The 12129-nt window shown below is 48.4% G+C and overlaps 1 protein-coding gene across 1 annotated transcript in view; it reads right to left on the bottom strand.

The window, feature by feature from the left end:
* Positions 1-12129, bottom strand: part of oplah (5-oxoprolinase, ATP-hydrolysing) — a 167870-nt gene that overhangs the window by 78998 nt on the left and 76743 nt on the right. The window contains exon 15 of the mRNA XM_072510166.1: positions 8423-8535. Coding sequence (XP_072366267.1) covers positions 8423-8535 — 113 coding nt within the window. The remainder of the gene's footprint in view (positions 1-8422; positions 8536-12129) is intronic.

Here is a 12129-nt window from a genome sequence, read left to right as displayed (position 1 = left end):
AAGGTCCCACAGTCAGCAATGCAATAACGATTAGATCATCTGTTTTAGTGGCGTTGGTTGATGGATAACCTGGATTGGCCGGCTTCCCTTCGAAACAGCAGCTGATGGGATCTTTCACGATCACCTGAGGGGGGGCAAATAGGGCTTGAGTTTAATATCCCACCCAAATATCCAAAGGATGGAACATCTGACAGTGCAGAACTCCACTGGGGGTGTCAGCCTGGATTTTGTGCCCAAGTCACTGGAGCGGACCTCAAACCCGCAACCTGGGACTCGGAGTGAGACTGAGAATAAGAGAATGAAAATTGGAGCAAAATGAATCTGAGGCAGAAAGAATGAGAGAGATAGGCAGAGTGACAGATACTGGAGAGAAAACCGAAAAGGGATGGGTATGAGAGAGAAATAGAGAGTGAGATAAATAGATGCTCATTCTTAATCTGACCCACCCTGGGAGAAAGGGGTGAGTGGAAATCCAATGCCGGAGTAATACCCAGCCCAGTTTGTCTGGGTAATACCCAGCCCAGTTTGTCTGGGTAATACCCAGCCCAGTTTGTCTGCGTAATACCCAGCCCAGTTTGTCTGGGTAATACCCTGCACAGATTGTCTGGGTAATACCCAGCCCAGTTTGTCAGAGTAATACCCTGCCCAGTTTGTCTGGGTAATACCCTGCCCAGTTTGTCAGAGGAATACCCAGCCCAGTTTGTCTGGGTAATACCCAGCCCAGTTTGTCTGGGTAATACTCTGCACAGATTGTCTTGAGTAATACCCAGCCCAGTTTGTCTGGGTAATACCCTGCCAAGTTTGTCAGAGTAATACCCAGCCCAGTTTGTCTGGGTAATACCCAGCCCAGTTTGTCTGGGTAATACCCTGCCCAGTTTGTCTGGATAATACCCTGCCCAGTTTGTCTGATTAATACCCTACCCAGTTTGTCTGGGTAATACCCTGCCCAGTTTGTCTGAGTAATACCCTGCCCAGTTTGTCTGAGTAATACCCTGCCCAGTTTGTCAGAGTAATACCCTGCCCAGTTTGTCAGAGTAATACCCTGCCCAGTTTGTCAGAGTAATACCTTGTCCAGTTTGTCAGAGTAATACCCTGCCCAGTTTGTCTGGGTAATACCCTGCCCAGTTTGTCTGAGTAATACCCTGCCCAGTTTGTCTGGGTAATACCCTGTCCAGTTTGTCCGAGTAATACCCTGTCCAGTTTGTCTGGGTAACACCTTGTCCAATTTGTCTGAGTAATACCCTGCACAGTTTGTCTGAGTAATACCCTGCCCAGTTTGTCTGATTAATACCCTGCCCAGTTTGTCTGGGTAATACCCTGCCCAGTTTGTCTGGGTAATACCCTGCCCAGTTTGTCTGGGTAATACCCTGCCCAGTTTGTCTGAGTAGTACCCTGCCCAGTTTGTCGGAGTAATACCCTGCCCAGTTTGTCAGAGTAATACCCTGCCCAGTTTGTCTGAGTAATACCCTGCCCAGTTTGTCTGGGTAATACCCTGCCCAGTTTGTCTGATTAATACCCTACCCAATTTGTCCGGGTAATACCCTGCCCAGTTTGTCCGAGTAATACCCAGTCCAGTTTGTCTGAGTAATACCCTGCCCAGTTTGTCTGGATAATACCCTGCCCAGTTTGTCAGAGTAATTCCCTGCCCAGTTTGTCAGAGTAATACCCTGCCCAGTTTGTCTGGGTAATACCCAGCCCAGTTTGTCAGAGTAATACCCTGCCCATTTCATCCGAGTAATACCCTGCCCAGTTTGTCAGGGTAATACCCTGCCCAGTTTGTCAGGGTAATACCCTGCCCAGTTTGTCAGAGTAATACCTTGTCCAGTTTGTCAGAGTAATACCCTGCCCAGTTTGGCTGGGTAATACCCAGCCCAGTTTGTCAGAGTAATACCCTGCCCATTTCATCCGAGTAATACCCTGCCCAGTTTGTCTGAGTAATACCCTGCCCAGTTTGTCTGAGTAACACCCTGCCCAGTTTGTCTGAGTAATACCCTGCCCAGTTTGTCTGGGTAATACCCTGCCCAGTTTGTCTGAGTAGTACCCTGCCCAGTTTGTCGGAGTAATACCCTGCCCAGTTTGTCAGAGTAATACCCTGCCCAGTTTGTCTGAGTAATACCCTGCCCAGTTTGTCTGGGTAATACCCTGCCCAGTTTGTCTGATTAATACCCTACCCAATTTGTCCGGGTAATACCCTGCCCAGTTTGTCCGAGTAATACCCAGTCCAGTTTGTCTGAGTAATACCCTGCCCAGTTTGTCTGGATAATACCCTGCCCAGTTTGTCAGAGTAATTCCCTGCCCAGTTTGTCAGAGTAATACCCTGCCCAGTTTGTCTGGGTAATACCCAGCCCAGTTTGTCAGAGTAATACCCTGCCCATTTCATCCGAGTAATACCCTGCCCAGTTTGTCAGGGTAATACCCTGCCCAGTTTGTCAGGGTAATACCCTGCCCAGTTTGTCAGAGTAATACCTTGTCCAGTTTGTCAGAGTAATACCCTGCCCAGTTTGGCTGGGTAATACCCAGCCCAGTTTGTCAGAGTAATACCCTGCCCATTTCATCCGAGTAATACCCTGCCCAGTTTGTCTGAGTAATACCCTGCCCAGTTTGTCTGAGTAACACCCTGCCCAGTTTGTCTGAGTAATACCCTGCCCAGTTTGTCTGGGTAATACCCTGCCCAGTTTGTCTGGGTAATACCCTGCCCAGTTTGTCCGAGTAATACCCTGCCCAGTTTGTCCGAGTAATACCCTGCCCAGTTTGTCCGAGTAACACCCTGCCCAATTTGTCTGGGTAACACCCTGTCCAGTTTGTCTGAGTAATACCCTGCACAGTTTGTCTGAATAATACCCTGCCCAGTTTGTCTGGGTAATACCCTGCCCAGTTTGTCCAAGTAATACCCTGCCCAGTTTGTCTGGGTAATACCCTGCCCAGTTTGGTCTGGGTAATACCCTGCCCAGTTTGTCTGGGTAATACCCTGCCCAGTTTGTCTGAGTAATACCCTGCCCAGTTTGTCTGAGTAATACCCTGCCCAGTTTGTCTGGGTAATACCCTGCCCAGTTTGTCTGGGTAATACCCTGCCCAGTTTGTCTGAGTAATACCCTGCCCAGTTTGTCAGAGTAATACCCTGCCCAGTTTGTCAGAGTAATACCCTGCCCAGTTTGTCAGAGTAATACCTTGTCCAGTTTGTCAGAGTAATACCCTGTCCAGTTTGTCTGAGTAATACCCTGCCCAGTTTGTCAAGAGTAATACCCTGCCCAGTTTGTCAGAGTAATACCCTGCCCAGTTTGGCTGGGTAATACCCAGCCCAGTTTGTCAGAGTAATACCCTGCCCATTTCATCCGAGTAATACCCTGCCCAGTTTGTCTGAGTAATACCCTGCCCAGTTTGTCTGAGTAACACCCTGCCCAGTTTGTCTGAGTAATACCCTGCCCAGTTTGTCTGGGTAATACCCTGCCCAGTTTGTCTGGGTAATACCCTGCCCAGTTTGTCCGAGTAATACCCTGCCCAGTTTGTCCGAGTAATACCCTGCCCAGTTTGTCCGAGTAACACCCTGCCCAATTTGTCTGGGTAACACCCTGTCCAGTTTGTCTGAGTAATACCCTGCACAGTTTGTCTGAATAATACCCTGCCCAGTTTGTCTGGGTAATACCCTGCCCAGTTTGTCTGGGTAATACCCTGCCCAGTTTGGTCTGGGTAATACCCTGCCCAGTTTGGTCTGGGTAATACCCTGCCCAGTTTGTCTGGGTAATACCCTGCCCAGTTTGTCTGAGTAATACCCTGCCCAGTTTGTCTGAGTAATACCCTGCCCAGTTTGTCTGGGTAATACCCTGCCCAGTTTGTCTGGGTAATACCCTGCCCAGTTTGTCCGAGTAATACCCTGCCCAGTTTGTCTGAGTAATACCCTGCCCAGTTTGTCTGGGCAATACCCTGCCCAGTTTGTCTGGGTAATACCCTGCCCAGTTTGTCTGGGTAATACCCTGCCCAGTTTGTCTGGGTAATACCCTGCCCAGTTTGTCTGGGTAATACCCTGCCCAGTTTGTCTGGGTAATACCCTGCCCAGTTTGTCTGGGTAATACCCTGCCCAGTTTGTGCGTGATTGACCTGAACTTACCCACTGTCACCAAGTAATTAAAATTGGAACTGCCTGAATAGACCATGGGAATGTGAAAGAGAAACAGGGAGAAATTAATAAAATGAGTGCGCGAGAAATGATGAAAGGATCAAACGTTATAGAGAAAAAGACAGAAGTGCCGATCTCTGTACATTTAATAGGAACAGTGCCACTTGCGTAGTTGTCTGCAACTGTTCACTGTTAGACGTTTTAGTTGCTGTGATATGAAGAGTCTAAAGTTTTGTTCCTTTTTCACCAACACACATTTATTTCATTCCAACAGACTTTGCACAAAACTCTAACTACACATCACCTGCCAGAGGCCACCTGAAGTCCCTTTACATATCAGTGTCAATTAATGGATACTTAACATAAATGAGACAACTAATTGCAGTGTCTCCTAACCCATTACTTCACACTCACTGCTCTTGGCTTCACACACTCCAATACACAAAAATCTCTCTCTCACTCCAGAAAGGCTGTGAGTTGCTGTATTTCTGAAACTGCAGAGACCTGAATGAATCTGCAGTGAAAACCATTACAGGCTGCAAACAGAGACCTGGATCTGACAGTTTACTTTGAAGGAAGGTCTGCTTAAAGACATCCATCTGAAACAAAGACTCTTTTTACTTTTACTTATCATTTTTTACACCTCACTCCTCCTCTCTGTATTTGTCTGTCTTTTGTGTATGTGTAGAGGGTGTTTGGGGGAGGCGGGGGATGGAGTTAAAGTGGGGAATTAGGAATTGCGACTCCAAGTGGGGTTGGAATTGGATTGGATTGGATTTGTTTATTGTTACGTATACCGAGGTACAGTGAAAAGTATTTTTCTGCGAGCAGCTCAACAGACTATTAAGTACATGAGAAGAAAAGGGAATAAAAGAAAATACATAATAGGGCAACACAACATATACAATGTAACTACATAAGCACTGGCATCAGATGAAGCATACAGGGTGTAGTGTTAATGAGGTCAGTCCATAAGAGGGTCATTTAGGAGTCTGGTGACAGTGGGGAAGAAGCTGTTTTTGAGTCTGTTCGTGCGTGTTCTCAGACTTCTGTACCTCCTGCCCGATGGAAGAAGTTGGAAGAGTGAGTAAGCCGGGTGGGAGGGATCTATGATTATACTGCCCGCTTTCCCCAGGCAGCGGGAGGTGTAGATGGAGTCAATGGATGGGAGGCAGGTTCGTGTGATGGACTGGGCGGTGTTCATGACTCTCTGAAGTTTCTTGCGGTCCTGGGCCGAGCAGTTGCTATACCAGGCTGTGATGCAGGCCGATAGGATGCTTTCTATGGTGCATCTGTAAAAGTTGGTAAGGGTTAATGTGGACATGCCGAATTTCCTTAGTTTCCTGAGGAAGTATAGGCTCTGTTGTGCTTTCTTGGTGGTAGCGTCGACGTGGGTGGACCATGACAGATTTTTGGAGATGTGCACCCCTAGGAATTTGAAACTGCTAACCATCTCCACCTCGGCCCCATTGATGCTGACAGGGGTGTGTACAGTACTTTGCTTCCTGAAGTCAATTACCAGCTCTTTAGTTTTGCTGGCATTGAGGGAGAGATTGTTGTCGCTACACCACTCCACTAGGTTCTCTATTTCCCTCCTGTATTCAGACTCATCGTTGTTCGAGATCCGGCCCACTATGGTCGTATCGTCAGCAAACTTGTAGATGGAGTTAGAACCAAGTTTTGCCATGCAGTTGTGTGTACAGGGAGTAGAGTAGGGGGCTAAGTACGCTGCCTTGCGGGGCCCCGGTGTTGAGCACTATTGTGGAGGAGGTGTTGTTGTTCATTCTTACTGATTGTGGTCTGTTGTTCAGAAAATCGAGGATCCAGTTGCAGAGTGGGGAGCCAAGTCCTAGGTTTTGGAGCTTTGATATGAGCTTGGCTGGAATTATGGTGTTGAAGGCGGAGCTGTAGTCAATAAATAGGAGTCTGATGTAGGAGTCCTTGTTTTAGAGGTGCTCTAGGGATGAGTGTAAGGCCAGGGAAATGGTGTCTGATGTGGACCGGTTGCAGCGGTATGCGAATTGCAGTGGATCAAGGCGTTCTGGGAGTATGGAGGTGATGCGCTTCATGATCAACCTCTCGAAGCAGTTCATTACGACTGAAGTCAGGGCCACTGGTTGGTAGTCATTGAGGCACGTTGCCTGGTTCTTCTTTTGTACCGGTATGATGGTGGTCTTCTTGAAGCAGGTGGGGACCTCGGAGTGGAGTAAGGACAGGTCAAAGATGTCCGAGAATACCTCTGCCAGCTGGTCCACGCAGGTTCTGAGTGCACGACCAGGGATCCCGTCCGGGCCCGTCGCCTCCGAGGGATCACTTTCAGGAAGGCCAATCTGACTTCGGAAGCTGTGATGGTGGGTATGGGTGAATTATGGGCTGCTGGGGCACTCGACAGCGGATTGTTGGTTACCTGCTCGAACAGAGCATAGAATGCATTGAGTTCATCGGGGAAGGGTGCGCTGTTGCCAGAGATACTGTTCGGCTTCGCTTTGTAGCCCGTTGTGTTGTTTAGTCCTTGCCACAACCGCCGAGAGTCTGTCTGTGACTCTAGCTTGGTTTGATATTCTCTCTTGGCATCTCGGATGGCTTTGCGGAGGTGGTACCTGGATTTCTTGTATAGGTCAGGGTCGTCTGCCTTGAACGCTTCACATCTGTCCTTCAGTAGGGAGTCAATCTCGCGATTGAGCCATGGTTTCCGGTTGGGGAAGGCACGTACTGCTTTCTTTGGCACGCAGTCGCCCACACATTTGCTGATGAAGTCTGTGACGGTGGTGGCATACTCATTTAAGTTGGTCGCTGAGTTCTTAAATATGGACCAGTCCACTGTCTCTAAGCAGTCACGTAAGAGCTATTCGGTCTCCTCGGACCAGCACTGCACAACCTTCTTAGCTGGATTCTCCCGCTTGAGTTTCTGCTTGTATGCCGGGAGAAGGAGCACCGTCTTATGGTCTGATTTCCCAAAGTGCGGTCGGGGGATGGAACGGTAGACGCCCTTGATTTTTGAGTAGCAGTGGTCAAGAGTGTTGTCGCCCCTGGTGGGACAGGAGATGTGCTGGTGGAATTTTGGCAGTACACTCTTGAGGTTGGCCTTGTTGAAATCTCCGGCCATGATGAACAAGGCCTCCAGGTGTTCTGTTTCGTAGTTGTTTATTACTGTGTATAGTTCGTCCAGTGCCTTCCTCACTTCTGCCTGGGGTGGGATGTAGACCGCTGTGATAATGGCTGAAGTGAACTCACGTGGAAGATAATATGGGCGGCACTTCACGGTCAGGTATTCCAGGTCCGGGGAGCAGTAGGTCGCCACATCCAAGCACCAGGAGGAGTTGATGAGGAGGCAAACCCCTCCACCCTTCGCTTTGCCTGATGATGCCGTGCGGTCCGCCCGGTGAATTGAGAAGCCCTCAGGTTGTATGGCACAGTCCGGTGAGGTGGGGGTGAGCTATGTCTCTGTGAAACAGAGCACACAGCAGTCTCTTACTTCCCTCTGAGAGGTAAGTCTAGCGTTAAGTTCATCCAGCTTGTTTTCGATCGCTTGGACGTTTGCCCGGAGTATGCTGGGGAGAGGGGTCTTGAAACCACGGTGCTTCAGTCTAATCTGCAGACCGCCGCGTTTCCCTCGCTTCCTCGGTCGGCGGCTGCTGCTGGATGATCCTGGGATCCGATGGGATAAGTCTGACCTTGTGGAAGGTAGGTGGTTGCGTCTGGCGGGGACCAGGGCACTGGTTACGTATCTGGGATCGCGTCTGGCAGGGTCCCGGGCACTGGTTGAGGAAGAGGGATTGCTAGGGGGGCATGTTTGCGATCCGGATGGGTCCCGGCGTTCAGCGGGCGCGGGAATACCTTGCAGCGCGTTTGGGTCCTCGCGCGGGGTCGCCGCCGTTTCGGGGATCCTGGGTCGTGGGCAGGGGCTTCCTGAGGCAGGTTGGGCGCTCCTGGGGTCGGATCTTGAAGTAGGCCCGGTCAGGCCTCCACATGGATTTTTCTTTCTTCCTGGATACGGACCCAGGAAGTGTAGAAGATTGTAGTTTAGTCGGGCAGCATGGTCGGCACGGGCTTGGAGGGCCGAAGGGCCTGTTTCTGTGCTGTACATTTCTTTGTTCTTTGTTCTTTGTTATCACTAGGTAGGTCGGGTCGCTGGGCGGGTCTCTGGGGGTCGCTGGAGTCTCTGGAAGTAATTGACCGCGCGCTAGCCCATTGTGTTGTAACAACGGACACACACACATTCACGGACACACACATGCACACTCTCACATGAACACACACGTACACAGACACACAAAAACACTCCCACAGACACACACAGCTTCCTACCTGTTTTTATCAATGATGATTGCAGGTCCAGGAATGGTGTTATCACACAACAGCTCCTCCAGTAGGTATACAGATGTATCGAGATAACCATCATCAAAGTAACACTTTACCACCTGCAGACCAGTAAAGAAAGAAAAGGTTTCAACCTGCAGCAGAGGTCATTGTATTGTGATTTCAAACTCGAGTGCAGTCTGAATATTGGAATATGCTCAGGACCTTCACACTGATCAGGGAAATTGAGGGAGAACTTTACGCACTGGGCTACCAGTTAACACATACTCTGACTGAGGCTTTAGTTAAACTATAGGGATTGAAGACCTCCTCTATCTAGAAGGATGGGGGGGGGGGATCTTATAGAAACATATAAAATTATGAAGGGAATAGATAGGATAGATGCCGGCAGGTTGTTTCCATTGGCGGATGAAAGGAAAATGAAAAAAAATGAAATGAAAATCGCTTATTGTCACAAGTAGGCTTCAAATGAAGTTACTGTGAAAAACCCCACATTCCGGCGCCTGTTCAGGGAGGCTGGTACGGGAATTGAACCGTGCTGCTGGTCTGCTTTAAAAGCCAGCTCTTTAGCCCTGTGCTAAACCAGCCCCAACTAGGGGGCATAGCCTCAAAATAAGGGGAGTTAGATTTAGGATTGACCTTAGGAGGAACTTCTTCACCCAAAGGGTTGTGAATCTATGGAATTCCTTGCCCAGTGAAGCAGTAGAGGCTCCTTCATTAAATATTTTCAAAATAAAGATAGATAGTTTTTTGAAGAATAAAGGGATTAAGGGTTATGGTGTTCGGCCGGGAAAGTGGAGCTGAGTCCACAAAAGATCAGCCATGATCTCATTGAATGGCAGAGCAGGCTCGAGGGGCCAGATGGCCTACTCCTGCTCCTATTTCTTATGTTCTTATATGGTATGCTTATCTTCATCAGCCGGGGCATGGAGTACAGGAATTGGGAAATCATATGTTGCAGCTGTATAAAACCCTGGTTAGGCTGCATTTGGAGTATGGCGTGCAGTTCTGGTCACCACATTATCAAAAGGACGTGGAAGTTTTGGAGAGAGTGCAAATAAGGTTCACCAGGATGTTGCCTGGTCTCGATGGTGTTGGTTATGAGGAGAGGTTGAATAAAATAGAATTGTTTTCACTGGAAAGATGGAGGCTGAGGGGAGACCTGATAGAGGTCTACAAAATTATGAGAGGTATAGACAGAGTGGATAGTCAGAGGCTTTTTCCAAGGATGGAAGTGTCAATTACACAGGGCACAGGTTCAAGGTGAGTGGGCGAAGGTTTGAGGGAGATCGATTGATTGATTTGATTTATTGTCACATGTACCGAAGTACAGTGAAAAGTATTTTCTGCGGCCGAGGAACGTACACAGTACGTACATAGTAGACAAAAGAATAATCAACAGAGAACATTGACAAATGGTACATCAACAAACAGTGATTGGTTACGGTGCAGAACAAGGGGCCAAACAAAGCAAATACATGAGCAAGAACAGCATAGTGCCTCGTGAATCGTGTTCTTACAGGGAACAGATCAGTCCGAGGGGGAGTCGTTGAGGAGTCTTGTAGCTGTGGGGAAGAAGCTGTTCCTATGTCTGGATGTGCGGGGTACTCTTTTCACGCAGAGAGTGGTGGGTGCCTGGATCGTGCTGCCAGAGGATGTGGTGGAAGCAGGCACATTAGCAACATTTAAGGGGCATCTGGATGGGTAGATGAATATGGAGGAAATAGAGGGATACAGACTGAGTAAGGGCAGAAGGTTTTTATTTTTAGATAGGGCATCATGACCGGCACAGGTTTGGAGGGCCAAAGGGCCTGTTCCTGTGCTGTACTTTTCTTTGCTCTTTGTTCGAGCAATGCCATGTATGAAGTTCAGTGGCAGTACAATGGGTAAGCCCTTCATCCAAGGGACTGTCTGATTGAAGCAAACAGCATGTTCCTCTAGATGTTTGTATTTGGCAGAGTTCAGACTGCACTCAACAAGCCCATGCACGCCAAACGAAAACAAAAAGCCTACTGTGTGATATGACTGCAATTGGGCAGCACTTGCTGAGGAATTCCAAGTGTGCTAATCGATTTACTAACAACCAATTTAAGAGAATCAATCAAGCACTTCTCGTGGCTCCTTTATGCTCACCAGAAGCAACATACAGGCACACACAGGGACCCATTCTCAGCAAACAAAAGGAACACAATCAAGTATTGCACCTTTTTAAACAACCCTTTTGTGGTTTCTAGCAAGCATAAATTAATCCATTCAGAGCTTGACTGATCATCTTCATTTGGTTGTAAGTGTTTCTGCCTCTACCTTCGGGCCATTAATTGCACATCCCCACCACACTCTGGGTGAAAATAAATCTTTCCTCATCTCCCCTCCAATCTTTCTACCAATCACTCTAAATCTATGCTCCCCGCCCCGAATCACTGGCCTCCCTGCTAAAGTAAATAGGCCCTTCCCACGCACTCTAACCAGACCCCTCACAATTCTGTACATCACAATCTAATCTCCCCTCAGCCTCCTCTGATCCAAGGAGAACAGCTCCACCCTGTCCAATCTCTCCTCATTGCTGCAGTTTTCCAGCCCTGGCAGAATCCCCATCAATCTCCTCTGGACCCTCTGTAATGAGGTGATCAGAGCTGCACACGGTGCCCAGGTTGTGGCCTCACTACCATAACCTCCCTGCTATTATATTCCATAACACGGATAACAAATTAAAATATTCCATCTGCTTTCGTAACCATCTTATCAACCTGTCCTGCTTTCTTTTTAAAATTTAGAGTACCCAATTAATTTTTTCCAATTAAGGGGCAATTTAGCATCGCCAATCCACCTACCCTGCACATCTTTGATTGTGGGGGCAAAACCCATACAAACACGGGCACAATGTGCAAACTCCACACGGACAGTGACCCAGAGCTGGGATCGAACCTGGGACCTCAGTGCAGTGAGGCTGCAGGGCTAACCCACTGCGCTACCATACTGCCCTCTGTCCTGCTATTTTAATACACTCATGCAAGTGCCTTTTCCGAGTCTTTACGTCGCTCGTCGACGTGGTTGAAACCTCTAGCATTGCCACATCCAAGGCGACATACTGCTGTTAAGTGAGGACAGTAGGGAGTCATTAGTGTTGCATCTTAGGGCTGATCTCATATAAGCTACTACATGTTGTTCCGGGGATACGAGCTTTAGGCCGACTCTTCCGTGTAGCCGAGCGTGGTGTTTCGAGCAAAGGAAGGCATGGAGTAGGGCCGTTCTTGTTGGCTGTCTTGTTGACATTTACTCTTTTAGTGTTATCTTTTGTTTTGTTGTGTGCCATTACCATTGCACCCGTGTTGGTACCTCCATTCGCCTTCAGTGGTCATAACACCATACCCGGCACCGAGGGTCGGCTTGTCGTCACTGTCATGATATTCAAACACACACATCATGATAGACACACCAACAGACAAATCAGAACACACAACACCACAACCAATGACAGAAAGATATAAAAGCACAGACATGACCCCCGGTGGTCAGTATTAGCTGCAGAGGAGAACCAGGACACATCTGTTACCAAACACACTCAGGGAGACAGCACGTGCAGAGTATCCAGAACGAACTGTATTATAAGAGTTATAATAAAATAGAGTTGTACCACATACAACTGTGTTGGCTCATCTGTGCACCAGAGCACCCAACACCACATGGTACAGGAG

This window comes from Scyliorhinus torazame, chromosome 6 (assembly GCF_047496885.1).
Source record: "Scyliorhinus torazame isolate Kashiwa2021f chromosome 6, sScyTor2.1, whole genome shotgun sequence".
In the NCBI taxonomy this organism is placed as follows: Eukaryota; Metazoa; Chordata; class Chondrichthyes; order Carcharhiniformes; family Scyliorhinidae; genus Scyliorhinus; species Scyliorhinus torazame.
The sequence above is the reverse complement of the archived record's forward strand: the minus strand, read 5'-3'. Positions and strand labels throughout refer to the sequence as shown.